Source organism: Strix uralensis, chromosome 21 (assembly GCF_047716275.1).
Source record: "Strix uralensis isolate ZFMK-TIS-50842 chromosome 21, bStrUra1, whole genome shotgun sequence".
In the NCBI taxonomy this organism is placed as follows: domain Eukaryota; kingdom Metazoa; phylum Chordata; class Aves; order Strigiformes; family Strigidae; genus Strix; species Strix uralensis.
Window position 1 is genome coordinate 11,305,020 of NC_133992.1, and position 22,514 is coordinate 11,327,533.

General features: G+C 41.7%; 2 protein-coding genes and 1 non-coding gene across 12 annotated transcripts in view; all 3 read right to left on the bottom strand.

The window, feature by feature from the left end:
- Positions 1 to 17,041, bottom strand: part of RC3H2 (ring finger and CCCH-type domains 2) — a 36,401-nt gene extending 19,360 nt beyond the window's left edge. For 6 of the 10 annotated variants that reach the window (XM_074891447.1, XM_074891446.1, XM_074891443.1 and 3 more), the window contains exons 1-11: positions 16,898 to 17,041; positions 8,351 to 8,647; positions 6,807 to 6,924; positions 6,123 to 6,356; positions 5,008 to 5,183; positions 3,515 to 3,715; positions 2,982 to 3,114; positions 2,643 to 2,761; positions 2,158 to 2,270; positions 1,220 to 1,528; positions 248 to 462 (exon numbers count right to left, since the gene is read on the bottom strand). In XM_074891447.1, coding sequence (XP_074747548.1) covers positions 248 to 462; positions 1,220 to 1,528; positions 2,158 to 2,270; positions 2,643 to 2,761; positions 2,982 to 3,114; positions 3,515 to 3,715; positions 5,008 to 5,183; positions 6,123 to 6,356; positions 6,807 to 6,924; positions 8,351 to 8,581 — 1,849 coding nt within the window. In that variant the 5' untranslated portion in view covers positions 8,582 to 8,647; positions 16,898 to 17,041. Of the gene's footprint in view, positions 1 to 247; positions 463 to 1,219; positions 1,529 to 2,157; positions 2,271 to 2,642; positions 2,762 to 2,981; positions 3,115 to 3,514; positions 3,716 to 5,007; positions 5,184 to 6,122; positions 6,357 to 6,806; positions 6,925 to 8,350; positions 8,648 to 14,697; positions 16,508 to 16,897 lie in introns of those variants that run through there. The other 4 variants (XM_074891444.1, XM_074891454.1, XM_074891455.1 and 1 more) reach the window with 4 other exon arrangements.
- LOC141953220 (small nucleolar RNA SNORD90) lies at positions 3,205 to 3,314 on the bottom strand. Its single transcript, XR_012631887.1, has one exon. It is a non-coding gene; the product is annotated as a small nucleolar RNA SNORD90 (small nucleolar RNA).
- Positions 17,042 to 17,885: 844 nt separating the features above from the next.
- Positions 17,886 to 22,432, bottom strand: ZBTB6 (zinc finger and BTB domain containing 6). Its single transcript, XM_074891279.1, has 2 exons — positions 22,366 to 22,432; positions 17,886 to 22,186 (listed from the first exon to the last, which is right to left on the bottom strand). The coding sequence occupies exon 2, from the start codon at positions 22,174 to 22,176 to the stop codon at positions 20,893 to 20,895; it is 1,284 nt and encodes a 427-aa protein (XP_074747380.1). The 5' UTR covers positions 22,177 to 22,186; positions 22,366 to 22,432; the 3' UTR covers positions 17,886 to 20,892.
- Between the last annotated feature and the right edge of the window lie 82 nt (positions 22,433 to 22,514).

Genomic DNA, 22,514 nt, shown 5'->3' on the forward strand with positions numbered 1-22,514 from the left:
AGTTCTCCTGGATGCTGAGGTACAAGCTGCATAACACACAGCACACAGAGACAAGAACCACCAACACTGGGAGCAAACTACAGGTCCCTTCCATACAGATTACATCAGTATTCCATCACGTGAAGATTCAGCTGATATTTAAAAAAAAAAAATTCCACAACACTGAGATAAAAGTTATTTTTCAGCATTCAAGCTTATCTAGAGAAAAGTTCAGAGCTATTTTTAATTCAACGCTCATCTCACTCACCTGTCTGCGGGTATTGTGGAACTTCATACGACAGCTGAGTCCTGGGATCTTGGAAATATTGAACATTATCAGAATGTGGAGGGTAGACAGGTACTCTGGGAACAAACGGGCTGGATTTTGGAGGCACAGAATTAACTTCTGTTCCAATATTAGGAGGACCAGCTGAGGTAGCTGCTGCCTGACTTACAGGAGTCTTGGGTGGAGAACCAATTTTACTGAAAAGGATTACCAAGAAATCATTAAACAGATCTTTACTTATTTCAGTTAGTCATCTCTTCGTGTACACTCCCTTGTAATATGGAAATTTGGGCCATGTCATTTCCTCTGAAGTTTTGCTTTTCATACCCCAGACTCATACTACTATTGCATCTTAGACTTTCTCTTAAGAGAACTCAAAAGCAAATATAAATGTTTTGGTATGTACCTAGAAGCTTACATACCACTTGTAAGTGTATTCTGGTAAAGAGAAAGGCTTTGGAAAGTTGTTTGAAAGCTCAGTGCTTTCTGGAGAAGTATCTAAAAAGTTTTAAGGGAAAACCCCAAAACTAAAATGTTTCCAGGATTATTGAGGGAATAAGCACTACACGCACCCTTCTTGGTTTCAGGAAACATCAAACTTTGAGTGCAATTTTTTTGTTTTATTTCTATGTAATAACCCAATAGTAAGATACCAGGCAGAGAACAACAATAAAAGATAAAGGGAGAGGTTTACCATTTTATCTATATTGCATGGGAGTATTCAACAGCTAAAACAACCGACGCCGGTTCTGACAACTTGAATCCACAGGCTTTGTATAACGGTATCTGCACTGCAGTACAAGATCTTACACAACTCTGCAGCCAGTGAGCACCAGCAACAACCGCAAGCCAGGACCAGAATTCAGCATCTATTGTTTGCCACCCACAACCTCCACGATAATGTAAAAGCAAAATGTTGTGCTTAGCTCTCTTTATGGAAAAAAAGTTACCTACTTTTCAGGTAGTGATTCTGTAGGGGATCCAGAAACATTCTGGCCATTGGCTCCAGTCTTCCCTCCCTTCTTGGTGTTCTCCAAAGCTCTCAAGGAGGTGTCTGCACAGCGAGGGATCAACTGGGGAACACCACTTTCTAGGTTAGCTATTCCATTAGTACTTGGCACCATCTTCCCTGTTGCTTCAGGGCTTCCTATGACAGAAATTACGTTTCCTGTTGTGGTTGAGACGGTGCTATTTACGCCAACTTTGTTTAGAAGGGGGAATGTTCTCACTGTTGCACTGATTTTTTTGTTCCTCAAGCGGTATCTATAAACACATGTACAAACACACACAAAACATAGATAATTATAAAAATGCTTATTGTGGAGTTAAATGTATTTGTAAAACTAGCAAAAGGAAGAGATTGAGAGGAACATGATATCCAAAAGTTACAGGACTTCAAAAACTGGTGCTTATTTTCAACACTCTGAAAACAGAACATCAATGTCTTCCTTGTAACCAAAGATCATCTCTCCTCTTAGAAGATCCATTTCTGCAGTTCCCTGAAAAAAGATTTGGGTGACAACAGCTTCAAGAACACAGATGCTGCATACTGTTCAATTAACTCACTTTACTGCTTAATCAATTAAAATGTAATTAACAGTCTCTCTCCTGTAGGTGATATAACCAATCCCTGGCAGACACTGAGGCTAGACTCAGTTTCAGGAAAGGAAATTTTACTTCATACAGGGTAAAATAAAAAATAAAACTGGAATTACGTTGCAGACATTGCTTTACTGTTCCTTCAACTTCATGTAAAGTGTTGTCACGAGATTCACAAATCCTTCCAAATGAATACATGTATAGAAGAAACTGTTTCCACAATTCTATGGAGATTACTTGGATTTAAATTAAAAAGAAAAAAAAAAACCAAGAAAAAGGTCTCCCACACTCACTTTTCAAGCTCTTCCTGAGAATGAGCAAATGTACAGTTTGTTCCTCTTGGACATCCCCCTTGCTGTCGAAGGTCTCGGCACATACTTGTTTTGTATTTGCTATTTGGTTGTGGCTTTAGAGAAAAACAGAACAAAACACAAGACATTCCTCTTACAATCTAACGTTTACATTAATAGGCTTAAAACACACAAAACCCAGACATGGTATGTTTTTACATTTTGCACCTTTAATCAGAAAACTAAGGAAATTTCTTGTTGATGGGCTAAGTACCATGCCATTGTATAGATCTCACTACAGGAAGCTCTGCTGCATTCCATATTCGGAAATGTTAAGTTCTCAAAATCCAAATGCAGTAAATAACAGTATCAATGATTCCACAGAAAACACCATAAATATTTCAAATCAATATTAATCTTTCAAAGTTTACTGCATCTTTCAGTAAATGTACGTTAAGACACATAACGCAACAATTGAATATAGTTACCTGTGGAGTTTCATGGCCTTTTCTACTGTAATTCTGAATGAAATCCACCAGCCCATGTACCACAGTCTTTACAGCAACCATTGCATTTTCCAGCTGCTCCCATGTTGGAGATGCTGCATCTAAAATTATTAAAAACAGGCTTGTCATTCTGTCAATAATTCCAGTAGTATCACAAAAGGCAACTCTCTTAGAACTCAGTGAGCCCTGAAGAAGAGTCTATGATATACTATGTTAATTAATGGGAATTTTGAAACCAGGAATGGAGGTTATCATCTTAGTAATTGGCTTTGCTAGATATGAGAAATATCAAGAAGAGTTTAAAAATCTTCATCTGCATACCTGGATTTGGATCTATGTTTGCCAGGAGCTCTAAATGAGGCCTCAGCCTGTTTAAGTTTGCAGGATCCCCCGTGCGCTGCAAGACAATTGTCAATTCTTGTACACTCTTTGCAAAAGATTCTGGAGATTGGAGCTGAAAACAAAGTGAGTGTTAGTGTGCTGCATCTTACAACTGTGAACTACCAATCTTAAAAAGATTCTCATTACGCTGGTTCCTAAATGCAACATGTAGTGTCTTCAGATGGCATAGAGAGAATCAGTGGAGAGAAATGTTATTTCTCAGCTCAGAATCTGCCCTATGAAGCTTCATCATGAGACACAAAAAAGGGAATTAAGTCTTCATCTACTGAAAACCAAAATGTCTTCATATGAGTAATACATTACCATGGGGAAAAAACGTTCATTCTAGTTTTAGTTAATATTTGATATGAGTAAAGACAAAAAGTTAACTCAAGCAGTTCTTGGATTTTTATTATAACATTTAACAGTCAAATCAATCCTACAAAGATACTAAAATCATTCCTTTGACGAACCTTGTCAATAATAGATTGCATGTGTGATTTATGTGCCAAGTCACCATAGAGAAGGGAGGACCATTGTTCTGGTGATATTCGAAGTCCTGCTTCCATGGCAATGTGAACAATTTGGGCATCATGTTCTCTCCGCAAAGCCTCATAACTCCGGAACTCTTCTTTAAGTTGCATCAGAGAAGAATCTTCATCCCTTTTAGTGACCTAATAAATAGTAATAGTTAATTACTCCCCCTTTAAGAAAAAAAAAAAATAATCTTCAAGTCCATCAGAAAAAGACAGTTACACAGCACAAATCACAAAAGCATTGCTTTTGCATATTTAGCATATAATTAGTTTTCTTCCATGTATTCATCCACTTAGCTAGCAGTACACAGGCAGAAATGCCAGTTCTTCAAGTTTCAGGTTCACAGGTACAAAACTATACCAACTCGCTACTTCCAACTAGGAAAGGGATCAGATTTGCTTAAGTCACAGTTAGGTATTTAGCAGTTCTACTAGTACTTTTTGCTACCCAATATTAAAGGATGACTTAAAGAAACAGGAGAGTCTCTAGAAGTGACTTAATAAAAAGGAAGAAAAATTTTAGATAGTGACACTTAAAGAAGAGAATATTTAACTGAGAACCAATATGAATGTTAAGTAAAACTGTTAGGTTACAGAAGACATTTTTCATAAAGGAGAGCAACAGGTCTCATTATTTTAGTTTTTAGTTTATTGATATGATAATCATGTTTTTAAGTGTGATTCAAAAAGAAAAAAAGACCCATGGAATTAACTTTTCATTCTTCTCCAGATATAAAGAGTTGGGAATATTCAGTTTAAACAAACACCCTTATATATCAGAAATAAAGCAGCTCTTCATTGCAAGGTGGCCAGATACAGAAAAAAGAAAAAGGAGAGAGAGTGACCAAGGTGTGGGAACACAGTGTTGGAGTTGAGGCTGAGTGCACTCTCTGTGGATGGTGTCCCTCTCCCATGCCTGCTGTTGGGCCTAGGGAAGTTCCCAGGACTACTATTCCAGAAGTTTTCTTTAGAATGGTGGGACTGGATTCTAAGCTTTGAGAGCATCCTGACCAGTCCAGCATGTCTGGCCATGGCCAATTCTTATGAAACTAAATAAAGTCAGAAGTGATTATATTAAAACTTCTCACTTCTTCCGGAAGCAGGCTAGGAGTATCTAGAATCAAGGTTTCATGACTCTTTCAGGGGAGAGAATTTCCAGATGATGAGCAGCAGTTAACAACGAGGTCAGTAATTTTGGAATCTATTCCGGTTAATTCCACATGTGACTGTTTGTTCCTTCTGCAGGGAATTTTAAATATCAAACAACTACTTCATGACAGTTCTAGATAAACTCTTGTAGTCTAAACTATTTAAATGTGTAGAAACTGAATTTATGTAACGTTTTACAGGTGTAAGATACTAATCCTAGGTCAGGTTCTCTGGAGCTGCACTAGTTCATAGTAGTAGTTGTTCAAATATTGGTATTTTACCTTAAAGCATGATGCTCTATACAGTAGCTGCACAACATGACCAATGCTTGTTTTAGAGGCCTGAGGAAATCTTGGTTCTAGCCTTTGCACAACAAAAAGTACCAGAACTTTTCTTGAGAGTGCAGAGCCATCTTCCAGTGCCAGTAATACAAGTTTCAGTGCCTCCTCTTGCATAGCTTTAACACACAAAAATAAAAGATAGGAAGTGAAATATACTGCCAGAAAACAGGCAGGCTATCACATATTAACATGGTAAGTAGGAGCATCTGAATCATCTTGAACATAATTCCTTATTACTTTTTATTTCACTAATCATAAGAAAACAGTTTTGTAAACATTTTAAGAAATTTGCTAGTTTAAATGAAGTATTTAGCACTCTAAACACAGAGCTAAGACTGATATTCAGTAATAAACACATCGGTAATGCAGTTTTTATACTTTTCTCCACTGTGCAGTCTTGTAGCCTTTGGCATTTTGGACATCTCATTGTCACTACACCATGAAACTGTATAAAATAAATATGGGAACAGTACAGGAATGCTATCATCAGTTATTGGAAGCAAGAGGACTACTTCCAGTTTAAACAGAATTTCCTTCTCATTTCTGTGCTTGCTTCAGCAGCATTCTCAACTAAGACCGTGCTGTTTCTACCAAATACATAAACATGATCATTATAAATTTTAAAATTGAAGTATGCTGCAACTAAAGTTATGATGACTGTATTTACAGCTAAAGTATGAACAAGACAGCATTTGCAGTTTCCCACCCAATCCTAATCACAGGCAGCAGTACAACCAGCCTGCGTTACAGTTCCACTGCATTACAAACTGTGCAGAAAGCATGCTTATTTACTCTTCTTTGCCAGAATTTCTGGCAAATACTTCCTCACAATTTTGAAGAACAGTTAATAAGAGGGGGAGACACCAAAAACTTTAAACCAGCAGATTTTATTAACTTGTTTATTTTTTTTTTCCTTCTCCTTTCTTCCTGGCAAAAAGTTGAAAACCAGAAGTAATTACATCTTCAAATGAACAGAAGAAATTTCCAAAGAATTTTTTGTTAAGAAAAGGTACAGTTAAATATACACTCTGTTGCAGACTCTACAGGTACCTTACCCGGTCCTAGAAACTGGCATCCTCGTGCCCTGACAGCAGCCCAAAGATTGGCCGAAAGCTGCTGAGGATTTTGGTGCTGCAAGATCAGTTCTGTAACGGTTCTCTCTCCCAGCGATCGAGCCGCCCTCATAGCTCTAACCCGGCCCTCTTCCTCCACCAGCTGACAATTCACCAGTGTCACAAGCTTCCTTTGCATTGGACGGCTCAGTGCACTCTGATTCAAGCTTGCAACACCTTCAAAGAAAGAGAGAAAAGGCAAACTATTGCTTCTAATCAAATTCATCTGAATAAGACAAACAAAAGTGTCTAATAATATGTGTCTTTCTCTGGGACTTGGATACTAGTCACAGGTATCTTCCCTTCTCTTAGGCAACTCTGTGTAATTCATTATCGAAAAGAATTTTAATTAAAGTCTTAAACTGACATCAAACCCATCCTTTGAGGGAAGTTCAGCTTTAGTACAAAGTTAGCCCCAAGGCAATGTGATTAAATAAGAGTATTTTGTAAACTTAAAATAAAAATAACAATAAAGTGTCACAGGTATGAATAAGCCTTCAAAGACGTAAGGGAAATTTTATTACAAAAATGAGAGGATTATCCCACTGACATCTAAAATCAGTGCTGAAAACACAATGCTGTTAAAAGTAAGCTACACGAACATTCCACTGTTCAGTAGAGACTCACCTTTTCCTCCACTTAATGGCTTTAAGTAGAGTGCCAAATCCTCAACACATTTCTTTGCTACTTCATAATGTTTGTTCTCTCCTACGTTACTCAACTTTACTGTCTGATGATCAGGTACCTAAGAAAATGCAAGGGGGTGGTAAGGGGGGAGAAGAATTATTTATACCCGGCTGACCTATCTGATACGCCTATGATGGTACCAACATCACTACTATTAATTACATAACACTGCAGATGTACACTGCTTTTTAGAGAAGTGAAAGACAGGACCCACCCAAGGTATGTAGAAGATAATAAGGAGTAACAAAAAAGGACTCAAGGATCACGGTGATGGAAGATTATTTTTGTTAGTACTCAACCCGTTAAGAACAGAAGTAGGATAGAAAACAATAACCAAGATCTAATAAGAAGGTACTTAGAAGATAAATGAAGAACACAAGATTTGAGAGGATGGTCAGTGTAGGAGATCAGCATGATTTACTACAGAGATACAAGGGAAGTTAGGAGACAAAACTAAGTTGCAAGAAAATAACATGGAAAAAAATCAAAAGCAAAGTTAAAAAATAATTTAAGCATAATTTGGACATGCTGAAATCTTCAGAGAGAAGAACTAGCAAACCTGGTGGAAAAAAAGTAGAGTCACAAGGTCATATAACGAAAATAGAGGGAGCATTAGTCACAATAGATTAAACTATTTGAAAGACATTGCAACAAGTTAGGAGACCAGGAAAATGAATGTTGTAAGATCAAGACAGTGATCTGACACAAACTTAGAAATAAAAAAAAAAAAAATGAAAGGAACAGTGAACTTGAGAAACAAAACCACTTTGACATAGATAGCATTATTACCAATAGCTGTGTCAAGGCATGTGATAAGACATTAAAAAGCAAAGTAAAAAGCATCTTCTTACTGCATAACCCAGGTGTTAGAGTAACATGAAAAAGCATATGAATCAGCATAAGGTGAACAGACTTGTTTAGTCTCCATAAAGCGCAGTACTGATTATATAATCGCTGTTTTGCCACTGCTACGAGACAGCACAGGAACATTCCTGGCCCGATTAGCCAGTGTCTGAAAACGCAACTGAAAAGCCATCATCATGCATATTTTAAAAAAAATTATACACACACACTTCTGAAACTCGGCTGAACAGCTAGCTACCTTTGAACATGTGACATGTAGAAACGAGACTCCCTGCAAGACTACGATGAACCAGTGCAATCTGCAGGTTCACTTTTCTAATGACAATTGTGACAGCTAATTGTCTATTTCCTAATGGGTATTTTTCTCCAGTCACAGTTCACAGTTTTTAAACTAGAATTCAGCTTACAACTAGAACATGTTTTCGTTTTACGAGAAGAGGATGGTCCTGAAAATGGTGTGGTTGCTTTTAGAGTATGTATGGACTTCTAAATATTACACAGTTAAAGTCTTACCATTTTTTAAGACTAAAACGAGGGAAAAAGATCAGCACGCGTATTGTAACTGGCATGTAAACGGTAATAACATGAAGTGGCAAAACAAAGAGCTGCTGAAATCATACCTGGGCTCCAACTAACTGGAGGAGTGCAAAGTTTACAGGAAGCACATCGATGTCTGTATTGATGGCAGTCTGGTCGAAAGGACATGCCTTGCGATGAAGCTTGTTCAGGCAGGTCTTACAGACAGTGTGAGAGCAACCTAAGCTGATGGGTTTGTGCACATTCTCATCAAACTCGTTGTAGCAGATTGGGCAGGACAGAAATTCTGTCCACTGAGCTGCCTGCACAGGCATTGTGGAAGCTGGACACTTGTTTAGCAGGCTAGCAGACCATTATTTCACTGTACTATGTTTTGGCAGCTGTAAGTGAATAACAGAGTATTTAAAACATGCTTTCTAGTAATTTAGAATGATTTTTAATTAAAAAACCCCACCACTTCAATACTTCACAGAATAAAACCAAATCCGTATGTTGTACTCGAAAACCCCAACTTTGTATTAGTTTAATAGTTGTACCAAAAAAGGCTCATGAACTGAATTATCGCAGACTACCATATGTTAAATCGAACCTATTCACAATAAATGGCATTAAAGTTCTTCTCACAGGATTAAATACACCTTTAGTGTAGGAAGAGGAAGACATTTATTGGCACAGAAAACGTAAAGGCATGAATCACAGTAACCATCTCTCTCACACTATCTCATCTAACCTCAAGTTTTCAAACCCCTCAAAGCTCTCCCTAGTTGTAGAACAGGCCTGGGGTGGGGAGAAGACACAGAATTTATATTTTTTTGATGGGGGGACTTAAGATGTTATTTTCACTTGAAGTAGAACAATGCCTTCCTTCTGCAGATATATTCAGACTTAATCAGTCACCAAACTAAACACAGCTTTGCCTTTTTTTTTTTTTAAAGACATATTTTCTCTTTCTGTAAAAGTCAAATCAATTAAGAAAAGTTAAGAATCATAAGAAAACACTAAAAGAATGAGAGATTACGTTTTAGTTTTATGATTCTCTTGCGTTACTTCCCTCTTGTCTCCCAAGAACCCACTGGAGCACTCAAAGGCAGAGACTGCTGTATTGTTTTCCTTTTCACATCTCTACCTTGCACAATGCAACTCCACTTTCAGGAACTCACAGTGAGAAAATCTCTGATGTGTTGAAAATCCAGGTATTTAGGGCAAAACTCATGATAAGGCAAGCAACAACTTCCGTCGGCTTGCTATTAAGTCTCTTCTCTTGGAACATCTCACTCTGCGCAGCAGTACCACGCAAACTGTTTACATAAATGTAGTCCAAAGACATGGATTTATAGAAATTGTTTTGAAAGACATCCCCTCTTATATAACTCATGTTCTTGGAAAAGGTAACAGGCCTAAGAAGTTCATCGAAACCGTTTACATTCAAGCTTTCGTCATGAAGATTTAAATTCACAGCTTCATCTAAGAGCTGAACAGCCCCACCCTCTCCTGCAATGTGCAATGGTGTTGACTTTCTGTGCAACCTAGAGACCAGTTAGTTCACTTCAGGGCTATGAACAAGCTTCTCCTAGCAGCTTGTTAGAAATGCAAATACACAAATGTTTTAACTACGTGTTTAACATGCTATTTTTTTTTTCTCCAATGACGACGGAAAAAAGGTAATTGTTTTGAGGAAGCTGAGATCTCCCCTCCGCATTTGAATTTGGTAACTCTTTACTGCAATTCCGTTGTTGGCTGTGCTACAGTTTAATTAATGCTAAAGTATCGGACCATTGAAATAATTACTAGAACACCAAATAGACTCTATCTGTGGATGTATTTTATGTTAATTATGACCATCTGTTTAGAAATTCTATTTAGTACTATGAACATTCAGTGCCCTTTAAGTAACAGGATACTTGTACAAGATGTCCTTATCTCAGTGAGCTTCTCAATATTATGCAGTGATTCTTCCCCCAAATGAATTCCCATAGTATGTGTAAAACACCACAAACTGAAAGTTGAACCTGTCCCTTCCAAACCCAGCTGCTGAGGTAACACTTTCAACATAAGCCAGAATATTCACATGCATTGGACAAAATAGATTTTCATCCAACTTCTAGGAAAGCACAATCAAAGCTCTTGCAGGGATGAAAAAAACCGCAGTCCTCTTTAATCTGCTATTACTACATATGTCTTTTAAGTAAGGAAATTCAAAAGCAAAACAAATAATAGCAAAACCAAGCAACGAGCCAACATGCCTAGAAAGATTTTTAATTCCTCTAAGAACCACCCCACCGTTTCCTTTCTTCAGCTTCCTTACCAACACAGCCAGACGAGAGATGCGCAGAACCGCAGTGTAAAGCCTTGCGGTAAACGCTTCCCTTAAAGCTTTTTGCCAGCACTACCAGAAACATCAAGATACCAACACCAACACTACTGCTGACCTTGGAACCATATTGGTGTTTTTTCACCTGCGTGACTGCAGGACCCAGGTAACAGCACAAACTAGACAACTCTGGGAAGCGTGCTGCTATCATGATTCACACAGGGAAAAGTTTAAGAAAATACTAGTACGCACACAGCTCAATTGCTAGTACATTGCTGGTCACTAACAATCTCCTAACAAACAGTCTCTATTTCTACACTGCTCATTAATTATTGCAAATGCAGGAATCTCTGCTCTGAGACAGTACCCACATTCAGTTTCCACAGATACTTCAGACACTTGCAAGCAACAGCCACCTCTCTATTTACAAGCGTTTAAAATATAGTTGCTTGTTTTCCTGACCAGCACAGAAATGAACACAACAGATTCTTAAAAAGTGTGCACCACCGATTTTTAAAGATCTATCTCTGGGTATTTAATCATCATAAAAGACAGATTCTACTAAGCATGTGTTGACCTTCAGATTTCTTGACAGGAAAAAATCTAATTAAATCAGCAAACAGCTGGGGAAAGCTCTCAACTCCTAAAACTTCAAGCAGCCATACGCAGATGAAGTCTCCATACTCTATTAAGCATGCCAGCTCTCCTGCCATTCTTGCACTCCAGTGTGTTAAGAAAACAATCTCACATCTTCTAATTATCATGTCAACTTCTACAAAAAGCATAAGCCAAATGTTTAATAGATTCTTGCTCCTTGTCAGAAACAATGTATTTCAGGGATGTCCTCTAGAAGAACAAATTGCACCAGTGCTCTAAACTGAGCAAACACAAGGAGAAGAGCATAACAAAGAAGGTAAACTAGAGATCGTTTTGGGTTTGTTTTTAACAGGCAGCATACTCAGAACGATTACCCTTGGTCTATCTGTTTGTTCTGGCAGACACACTACCTATCCCTACGCATATACAGGGCTTCTCTTCCCCAGCAAAGTAGAAGCACCCTGCAAAAAAAAAAAATCCCAAAGAAATGGCTGATACAGAAACTGGCCAAACATACGAGGCAATCGGTTTGAAAAGACATGGTATTTTTTTACTTGAAAGATCTTTACATAGTATAGTTACAGTAAATTTTATGGTATTACTATTAGAAGCAGTACTTCAGATGACAAACTGAAAAATGCACAAGCCTAAATTCAGAAATTACATAATAAATAAAAACCATTACAGATGAGTAATTTTATGTTTCTAATACAGTAACATTTCCTCACTGCAGTAATGGCTGCAATGGAGTGGAGTAACAATGATAAATGACTGATTTGCTCATGATAATTGTAGACCAGAATAGGGGATGAAATTGGAAGGTGAGGTGGAAGGGGAAAAAGGTGAAGCCCCCAAACCTTCCTCAAACAGCTGTACCATTTACAAATGATGGAATTTTTAAGATTTAGGTGTTCTTATTTTACATTAACTTTTAGCTACCTAATCCCATGGCATTCTCTACAGCTAATCCAAGTCATTGTACTTACTCAACAACCTTTGAACACAATAAATATAATTTAATCCTGATTTCCTAAAGAAACCAGGCTTAGGTGATCATGCTGTTCTATTGGTTTGTTCCTCTCCCACATGAACGTCAGAACCCCTGGACCATCTCTGAGCAAACCTGATACAGACACATCACGTCTGAAATGCATATACATTCCATGAAAACTGGTATCCATAAAAATTTCGGAATTCACATGCTTCTCAGGAAAGGCTACAGCACCAGGCTCAGCAGTTATCTGTCTGTCTGCTTTTGTGATCTATCAGCATATATGCACCAGCCAACCAGAACTCAGCCAAAAAATATCACATTTTGTTCAGATATAATAAAGGGCTATTTGGAAGGTAGGGACATGACACAAATCTGCAGGAATTCCAACAAACCTTTGAAGACAGAGGGCTTGATCAATGAAGAGCAATGTCAAACATTTGGCACTTGGCCTCCTGTGTTCAGCATCAGCACTCCTTAAGCAAGGCAAGGGGAGCCCGGCAGGACACTGAGCCAACACGCTGAGCTGAACCAGCCTGGACCAGCTAATTAGGAATGCTGATGACAACGCTTTATCTTAAAGTCTACCTTTATCCAGGGCTTAGAGGTCTAACACCAGAAGGAGATGATGACTTCTCCACACCAGAAGTTAATGACCTCAGGAGTTCAACAACTTTACACAAAAACAGAAAAAGGGATTTCTTTAGTTAGTGGTGCTGGTGTGGCCTCACATCTTAATTCAGTGACTACATTTCTCACCTACACTAAGAAATACAAATTCAATTACTTTTAAATACTTTTAACCCATGTTTTCATCTCACAAAGAAGCATCCAATTTTTAGAGACGAGGCAATTTCAGTCCCTCCTCTTGAAGCTATTCCTCACACATGAAAGGACTCTGAATATTCATTGAAGACAACTGCAGCCTCGTCTTCAGCTGCCCAAGCAGACGACTTGGATTTTGCTTAATTTCTGAAGATCGTTTATGCATTTTTACTAACTGGTCATCGGGTCAAATCTAGGTATAGTTCTTTGAGCAAGGAACAAAAAAATTCAGTGCCTCCTCCCCAGCTATACGCCCCAGTTCCTAGGCAGCATGGTGAGCAGTGGTCTCAACCTAAGAAAACTTCCTTCTCTTCAAAGGGAAACAGGTTCAACACAGGGTAGGGAGTGATCCCCTTCAAAGCTGCACATTGCCTGGAGTCAGAGCATTTACCAAAATGCGAGATATGCAACTCCATCCCTTGTCAAAGGAAGGGTTGGAGGCTACTCAGTTTCCCTGTAGCCTAGGCAAACGCCTAGGCAAAAAAGAGAAGCAGCAGTCTTGCAGCTCCACATTAGGCCTGCTCTGCTCAGGCCTACTTGACCAGGTCCCCCGTGGGACACAGGCAAAAGAAAGTCTAATAAGCAGAGCCTGTATGAGAATGCGACATGGAGTAATTCTGTCAGTGCTGAACAAAGGGAAATCTTCTCTACAGATGATGGAAAACCTTGAAAAACTTGTGAAATTATATGGCATTTTCACAAGGGAGAACAATTACAAACTCTCTGTGGATTTAAGCCTAAATCTTAGAATTCAACTGATTTTTAATCACTAAAGAGTCCTTGATATTGACTTGCTCTTAATATTGACTGCAGAGATCACTGTATTTCCTTTAAGTGATCTCCATTATAATTCTCCATTTATGCAGACTACTCATTTGCCTGCACTACAAGGAGGTAGCTTTTTCAAGCTTTCCTTCCTAAGTTACGCAGTTCTGAAAGCATCCTGACTGGGTCAAAAACTTCGTGTTCCACGTAATGAAATTATCAGTATTAAATTCTCTGAAAGGGCTAGAATATTTTATTCATTTTTCTTCAACAGCCATCATCTACAGATCTAAAAAACTAGCTTCATTAAAGGCTTAGAAAAGGGCCATCCCCATAATAGCTTTGCATCATTCAGCTATGACGGCTTGAAATTAAAATAAATCCTCTTTACAGAGCAGACTTGCTTATTTCTACATTCCATAATATCTGTCACATGTAAATCTCTTTATATCACGTGCGAATTCTATAAATAAAGCAGTCTTTAATGACCATTAAAGACAGTATTTCAATGCAATTTTTTCACTGAACATTAACGCTACTGGGAGTATCTACAGCCCCATTTAAATCCCAGAAAAGTTATAACCAAGAGAAACCTTGGTGACATACTGGAATATATATGCCTATCCAGGCTACGTTTTGCCAAAACACCTACGGGATGCTTCGCTTGCTATCTTTTTAAAAAATTAAAGCTTAGATCCCTTCTGCCTCCTTAAAAACATGTGGCTGAAGAATAATTCCCTATGAACAGTGGTACAATTCACTAAAACAAATTTAAGTTCACGGCTGCTCAGTGACTGCCAGAGTTGACTGAATTCAAGGGTAAATCCCTCCCAAATCAACACTAGAGTCAGTGTATGAACCGTTCACACCTGCTCTTTCCTGTTCAAGTGTCACTAACAGAAATCTTGTTACTAGATTTTAAAAGTTTCCCATGTACTTACATAATGCCACTGTGGGGTTTTTTTGTGTTTCATAGGTGTCACTGAAAGGAGAGTTCGTCCTTGCCACAAGCCTGATACGAATTCAGCTCCTGTAACAGTATTGACTTTTCAGAACTAACTGAAGGGCAAAGAAACAAAAAATTTTCTTTGCCACCAAAATCAGTTGAACTTACACTGAATGCAGAGAAAGGGAATCTATTTCTAAGCAGATCTATTTTGACACAATTACTTCAAGAAGAGATACACTGAAGAATTCCTTACTCTTCATTAATATTTTCAGAGAATAAGGACTCTCATGTATGGCTTAGTTCCCCGTGCCTTTTTTTTTTTTTGACCTCCATGCTTAAACTATACATTTTACAAAAGAGAAATTCCATATTCTAACATTTTTCAAATAATTTTAATGAAATACTAATTCCATTCTGAGGCATAGGCAAGATAACAGAGGGTTCCGTAAGAGTCAGAAAGCCTTCTTAAAGTTTGTACAAAATAGCTTAATATACCCACAGATCTAGAATTTTTTCTTTTCATTGGGACTGTCCAGTCAGTAAGGAGACACCACTCCTATTCATCCCAGTAAGAGGTATACAAAAATCTTACCAATCAAAATGTAACACACACCTAACAAAACAACTGCTACTAGCTATTACCCTCTGGATACTGTAAATATTCTATCTGTTGTAAATCAACCAAACCTTAAATAAAAGGGATCAATACTCAAGGCTAGGACTTAACTTTGAGATATCTCAAGCACTAACAACAGAATTGCTGGAATTTGATATTTTTGAGAGAAACGACTGTGATCTCAAACGAGGCAGGAACACTAGATCTCAAGAAACCTCTTCTTGTGGAAAGCTTTGCTTACATTGCAGAAAAAAGAAAAAGTTCATTAAAAAGGCATGCAGGTCTTGGGAAAGTGATTAATTACAAAAATTAAGAATTCACTGTTTCTTGGAGTAATACTTATACTGGCAACACGAGCTTCAATTTTTAGACTTTCCACAGATGTTTAACACAGACCAAAGGTCAAATAACAGCATTTTGATTCAGAAGATTTACAATTGTACTTGTTGGTTCTCATTTAAAATGAGACCTTTCCTGCCACAATTACAAATGTATGCCCTTGTAATCTGAAGGGCTGCTTTTAATTTTTGTTTCAGCATTATGATATAGCTATAATGGGCATGAAAAAACAATCACAAGAGTAGGTGCAGGAATTAAAATTAAACCCAAACAAAATCCTAAATTTGCATTTAAACTGAAACGCACCTACACCAGAAATTTTCCTGGCTGTCAGTCTAAACTTTGTGATTATTTTCAGTCTAGTATTAAAGGTAACGTGCTGTTCCACTTTGAACCCTGACGGTAACTGAATACTCGTCACCCTCCGCGCACACTGCTGCCCTTTCCTATGCTTTGTGCTGACTTCTACGCTTAACTTAAAATCCTCAGCGCGCCTCAAGCATCAGCAGAACCAAGACACGCTTTTCCTGCTCGGTTGTTTTGTTTAAGACACTTTAAACGTGACACGATGGGTGCAGTTCTAGGGCCTATTTTCCACCACGACTCTTCTCCACCATCACCCTAAAGCACAGCTCCACAGGAGCGGGAATACTCCCGACACCAGTGCGATTTTCTTCCGTGCTGGAGGCCGCCCCACAACAGGCTGTTCGGTGCTGCGGCCTCCCCAGAGGGCTGCCACCGAGGTAACCGGGAGCCTCACCGCCTTACGCTCGCCGGTGCCAGCGCAGAGAGCGCGGCGCGGCCCCGGCGGGTCTCCCCGCGGCCTCGCCTCCCTCCGCCAGGCCGCTGTCAGCCGCCGCCGGCCGCGCCGCGCACCTGTGCCCGGCCCCGGCTCTCGCCGTCATTTCGGAGCCGCCACCAAATGGCTGCCCCACGTCCCCCGGCTGGCCCAGCGGCCTAGCGGCGGCGGGGCGGAGAAGAGGCGGGAGGGAAGGCCGGCAACCCCCTCCCCCGCGGCGCGGCCGGTACCCGGCGGGCCGGGGGCGCTGACAGGCCGCGCTCGGCGGGCGAGGCCCGGCGCCACTCCCCGCCCGGATTCCGCAGCGCCGGGACCCCGCAGGGCGCCGGGAGGCGGGGGAAAGGGGGGGGGGGGGGGGGGAGGGTGGGTGGCGCGGGCGGGGCCCCGCCGGGTCACCGCGTCCCCCGCGCCGGCCGCCCCCGCCCAGCCCGCTCCTACCTGCGAGGCGGAGGCGGCGGGGCCGGGAGCAGGCGGGGGCCGCGGCCTCTCACACGCCATGGGGCGGGCAGCGCGGCGCGGCCCGGCGGAGGCAGCGGCGGGGGCCTCGGCGGCGCCTCCTCATCGCGCTGACAGCCGGGAGCGCCGCCCCGCCCCCTCTCGCGAGACCCGCCCGCCGCCGCGCGAGAGCCCCACGGCCGCGCCGCGCCCGCCACCGCCCCGCACGTGACACCGCGGGGCCTTGTGGGAGCCGCCCGGGGAACGACCAGCGAGACGGCGGCGCAGACGCGCCGCTCCGCCGCGGGGGGGTGGGAGCGGCAGCCATAGAGACGGCGTGGCAGAGCGGCGGCCGCCGCCGCCAGCGCCCCCTGGCGGCCCGCCTCGCCGAGATGGCGCCTCAGCGGCTCCTCGAGGCGCAGCGCTTGGGCTGCACTGCTAGGGTCGCTTATTTATTTTCTTTTTAAAATTTTAATGAATAACTTTATTATTACTAGCGCTCAGAAGTGTGAGGGGCTCAGAGGCCGCCTCTGGCGCACGTCGCTGGTGCCGGTGCTGCCCGCCACGGCCTCCCGAGGAGGTGAGAGGCGAAGCCACGGGCCCGGCGTGGCCCCTCGGGGCCAGGAGGGTACGAAGGCAGTGGCGGGAGCGCCTGGGTTGCTGCTTTACCACAGGCGACCCCAGAGAAAAGCCCGGGAGCAGCACTGCACTTCTCCGGTCACGTAGGAGGATCAAAACAGTTTTCTTAACCAAGGCTGAGGCGGTGCAGAGTTTGATTTCTGAGGAGAAAGCATTCATCTGGCAAGTAGGTCAGATAGACCCTTCTGAAGGACCGAAGAAACGTGTTACTAAATGACTGCTACTGGAGCACTATATTTTGGTTACAACATCTTGTTTACTCACCATAGCAAGCCAAAATACTAAATACTAAGGTATGCACAGAATTACTTAACTGTGATTAGAAGAAAGCATATGTATTTCTGAAACAATGTCTTGTTTGCATTTCATTTATTGTGTTGACAGGACGAGTGGTTACATGTATGGAAAGGGGAGAGGAAACACTTCTAATGTGAACATGTGCACAAAATCAGTTTTTGTTCACAAAGCTTACCAAGACACTCTAGCCACTGAACAGAACATGCTGTTGGCCCATCGCACAACACAACTCCCTCTCATCTCTACATGCAATACAACAGCAAACCAAAATAACTCGCAATCCTGCACCCACAGAAGATGCACTTCAAAAGATCAGCCTCTGTTTCCCCTTTGACACGCAGGGAAATACCCCTGTATACACCTGTAAAAAACAGCCAAACAAAACCCAAGGAATGATCTTTTGAAGTGTTAGCAATGGTAATCATACACCTGTCAAAAATGCGTATCAACTGAACAAATGTAAGCACAGTTGAACCAAATCTGTCCCATAAATGCACAACACATTTATTTACTGCACTACAGTAATAGCAGCCCAATGTAAAAAGGATGGGGGGAGGGAAGTAAACTTTTTCCTTGTTTTATGACCTCTTCCAAGGATGAAGGAGTTTAAGTAACTAGGTCTGTAAACACAGATGAAAAGCTACAAACCAACCTGTACGTATACCCAAGTTAATGTCTGCAAATACAGCAAGGGCAAGTGCAGGTATTTGCATGCTTTTGAAAACCAGACAATTTTTATACAATTAGGAACCAAAAATTAGTGGTATTTTGTGAAAACCAAGCAAACAACACTAATCACAAGGTCAAAAAGGCTGTAAATAGTGACAGACTAATGAATGCAAACAGAAGACAGTGGTATAAAATGCATTTTTTTTTGCAAAATATCAGGTGACTGCACCATAAAAGACTCCCAAACCTTTTAACTACAGTAACTGTCATGACAATTTTAACTACAATTACTAATGTAATTGTACAATTACTATAGTTAAAAATCACCAAAATAAAGCAAACGATCAACTCGAATTGCAAATGAAACAATAGCAGAGATGGTGAAGGGTTAGGCCTTATGCTTAAAATCCTGTATAAACCAGGTGATTTTAATTCACAGTTACACTAGCTACTTACTGGGGGGGTGTAATTTCTGTCATTATTCATAGGGACACCCCCATATGCAGGCGTGGCACGCTCGCCTTTCCAGTGATCCAGTATAATGGAGTCCTTCACAAGTCAACTGTCTACGTGAAGTCAGACATTTTTGTGAATTTTTGGAGGAATATGGCACTAGTGGCGTGCTCGGCTTCAAAACACACTACTTGCCTATTTCAACCAGGGGGTTTTGAAGGAAGACATCTGCTGCCTACCACAACAAGGCCTAGTATGAACTGGGACCTGCAAATATTGCTGCAATCCAACTAATACGTACTTTCAGTGTTAGTAATATCAGATGAAGAGCTTAAAAAACCCCTCATGAAACAAGTTTTTAAAAACTCTTCAACTGAAATTTCCAAGATCTTAAGATCTTGGAACAACACTGGCACAGCTGACCATGCCTATTACAGATAATAACAGGAAACTGCATGGTAGATATTGTACACACCTAACCCTTCAAGGAGCTGATAAATAAAACCCCAAGCAATGGCTGGTGCACTCACAGACACAGGGAAGGGAAGGAACGTAAGCGAAACATGTTAACTGACATTAGAAACTATTGTCTTGTATTAAAACCACCCAGGTTATGGAGCACACGGGCCAGACTTCTGGACTCCGAGCAAAAACTTCATAGCAGCACTTCTGGAAACTTGAAGGAAAGTGTACCCTCGTGATACAGACAAGATTAAGAACTACTGCTTTTTGCTAACTGGAGAGAATCTAATGTAAGTAGCATTATCTCCTATTAACAACTGAATTGACTCTTTATTCATATCACATTAAGTGGAAGAAACATATACCAGTCCAAGACGGGTACAGGATAAAGATTCGGCGTTACAGAGCTTTTGATGGTTGTGATGAAACTGAAATGACCTTTGACAAAGTACAAACACTCCTATCCAAACACACATAGTTACTGTTTTACTGTATCACAGAATTAGAGTATGAGAAGACCTCTATGTCTAAGCCACTCCTAATAAGATATAAAGGATTGTTTTTCCAAATTAATGTAGAAACTGCTATTACGTTAACAGCACACAGCTTAATTTTTCACATTAGTGTATGTATCTAAGATTTGTAAAAAATGAAGGCAAATGTTACAACTCAACAAACAGGACTAGCTTAATAGGAATTAGTCAAATACAGGTGCAAAACACTGGTATGACAGAAAAAAACAGTAAGAAGTTTAGAAAAATTCAGAACTCATAAAACTGAAAGCAAGTCCTTCTAATGAGACTACCTAGTTAAAAATGAACTGCAAGGCAATACTGTCTGTCTCTCTTCCACCAGTTCTCTATTTGCAAGAGGCAATCTGAAAGCTTCCTTCATTATTTGTTTATTGGATGTTCTTTCTTAAATATCAGAGACTTGAGTATGAAAGCATGCCTTCTTTCTGTTGAAAGATCTAGCAAAGTTTGGGCAAGAAAGGAGATGATTTCACCATAAATGATACATGAACTGGGTGGGAATGACTGACTTTCTGAATAGATACAAACATCCCTCTCCTTAGCCGTTACAGATCAGGAATGTCACGACTCAGGCTTCAGCTTATTGCAATATCAGTAATAGTTTGAAAATCAGCAGTGCCTGCCCTTCAAACAGGGGAGTGTAAAACATAATTGGGGGGCGGGGGATGTGTGAAATCAGAATGCCTCCAGAATAATAGAAGAGAAGCATGAAATAATTTCCCTTATTTTGCAGTTTACTTTTAACTAGTAAACACCTTTTTTGCGCTTACAGCAATAGCAACCTTAACACAGCAGGCAAGTTTGCTGCTCGCAAGGCCTGTCTTTGATCACCGGTCACATTCTTGTGCTTCTCTCCATTACGTGGGGATCTGTATCTGGAATTTCATCTAGAATTTCACTAGGCAGGAGCTTTCTGCGGAACCTGGCTCCGCAACCACCCATCTATTAATCGTAGTCTATTTTAACTTTTGTAATAGCGTTCAGGTTTGTTTTTTCACTGCTATTCCTTCCGTGAACGGAAGTTAAATGCTTTTTAAGAGCAGACTTGTGTTTAAAGTCCATGTCGCAGCAATGACACTTGTAGGGCCTGTCACCGCTGTGTATGTTCAGGTGATCCTGAAGCGTGCTTTTGGCAGTGAAGGTCTTCAAGCACACCATGCACTGGAAGGGGCGGATACCCATGTGCCCCCGAATGTGTCTGTTGAGATTCTTCTTTTGCGTAAACGTTTTGCCACACTGCAGGCACAGGAAGAGTTTGTGCATTTTTAGATGTCGAAGGTAGTTCTCAAGATGCAGAAATCCCCTCGGACACTTGGGACACTGGTGCCGCCATGAACTGCCAGAGTCGTCCAGGCTCTGGAACCCATTCACCAGACTAGAAGTTCCTTCTGGATTGTCACTGACAAAAGCCTGAAAGTGATTTCCTGACATTTCCGTATTTCTGCTTTCAACTGTAGAATTTATAAGGGAGTGCTGGGTTTCTGGAAAGTACAAATTTGTTTTAGAGGACGTGCAAGGCTGAGGAAAATGATCATTTTCTACATTCGCTACGCTCATGGAATCCATTCTGAAGATACAGATTTCGTCATCCTTATATCCGATTTCAACCGTTGATATTTCTGGGGTTTTTGTGTCCTTCCGTTCCGAGATCAAGCTCTGTGCTGTGGGCCGCGAGACGTCCCCGTTCTCCTGTTTCACAGGGTATTCTACATTCACCGGGCTGTCTTCCGAGATCTCAATTATTTCACAGTCTTTATCTACAACCTCATCCCCGTTCCTCAGTTCGGTGTCTGAGGAATGACACCTCTCTGCAGCCTGATTACCGTTCTCCATGGAAGCGTCGATTTCCAAGTATTTCGACAAAGCTTCCGTACACTTCTCCACGATGTGAACCATCTGGAGATAACTCGCGGCCGTCAGGTATTTCAGCAGCTCCTTCTTTTTGACCTCCAGAGCCCCCGTGTAACACGACAGCAGCAGCTTTCTGCCCACCTCGGCGCTCTGCAGGATGGTGATCCGCACCTGCCTGGACTGGTTGAGCAGGAACTGATCCCTCATGAAGGTGGAGCAGGCGGCGAAGATCACCTTGTGCCCCTGGAACTCCGTGTCGTTGATGTAAATGGAGACGTCGCAGAAGAGGTTCTGCTGCCGCAGGAGGTTCATCTTCTGCAGCACGGCATCCCCTTGCTGCTCGAACTGGAAGTGCAGCACCTCCGAGTCCGCCGCCATGGCGCCAGTCCTGCGGGGAAGGCACCGGCACCGCCGCCGAGAGTCACGCCGAGCCCAGGCCGCCCCCACCGGCACGGCCCCGCCGCGGCCGCCCCGCTCCCCGCCGCGGCTGACGGGCCCCGCGGAGCCGCCCGCCGCTACAACGGCCGCGATACCGCCACCCGCCCCCCCCGCCGTCTCCCCACTCACCGGCCGCGGCCCGGCCGGTCCCTGCAGCCGGTGCGTGCTCCGGTGCCACAGCGCCCCGGAAGCGCTTCCCCCCTCCGCCCGCCCCTTCCGGAAGCGGCTCCCGCGCGCCCGCCCGCTTCCTCCCCCCCCCCGCGGGCGCCGTTACCGCG

Coding starts and splice junctions, on each gene's coding strand:
- ZBTB6 (XM_074891279.1), bottom strand. CDS start 22,176: ATGGCGGCGGACTCGGAGGTGCTGCACTTCCAGTTCGAGCAGCAAGGG.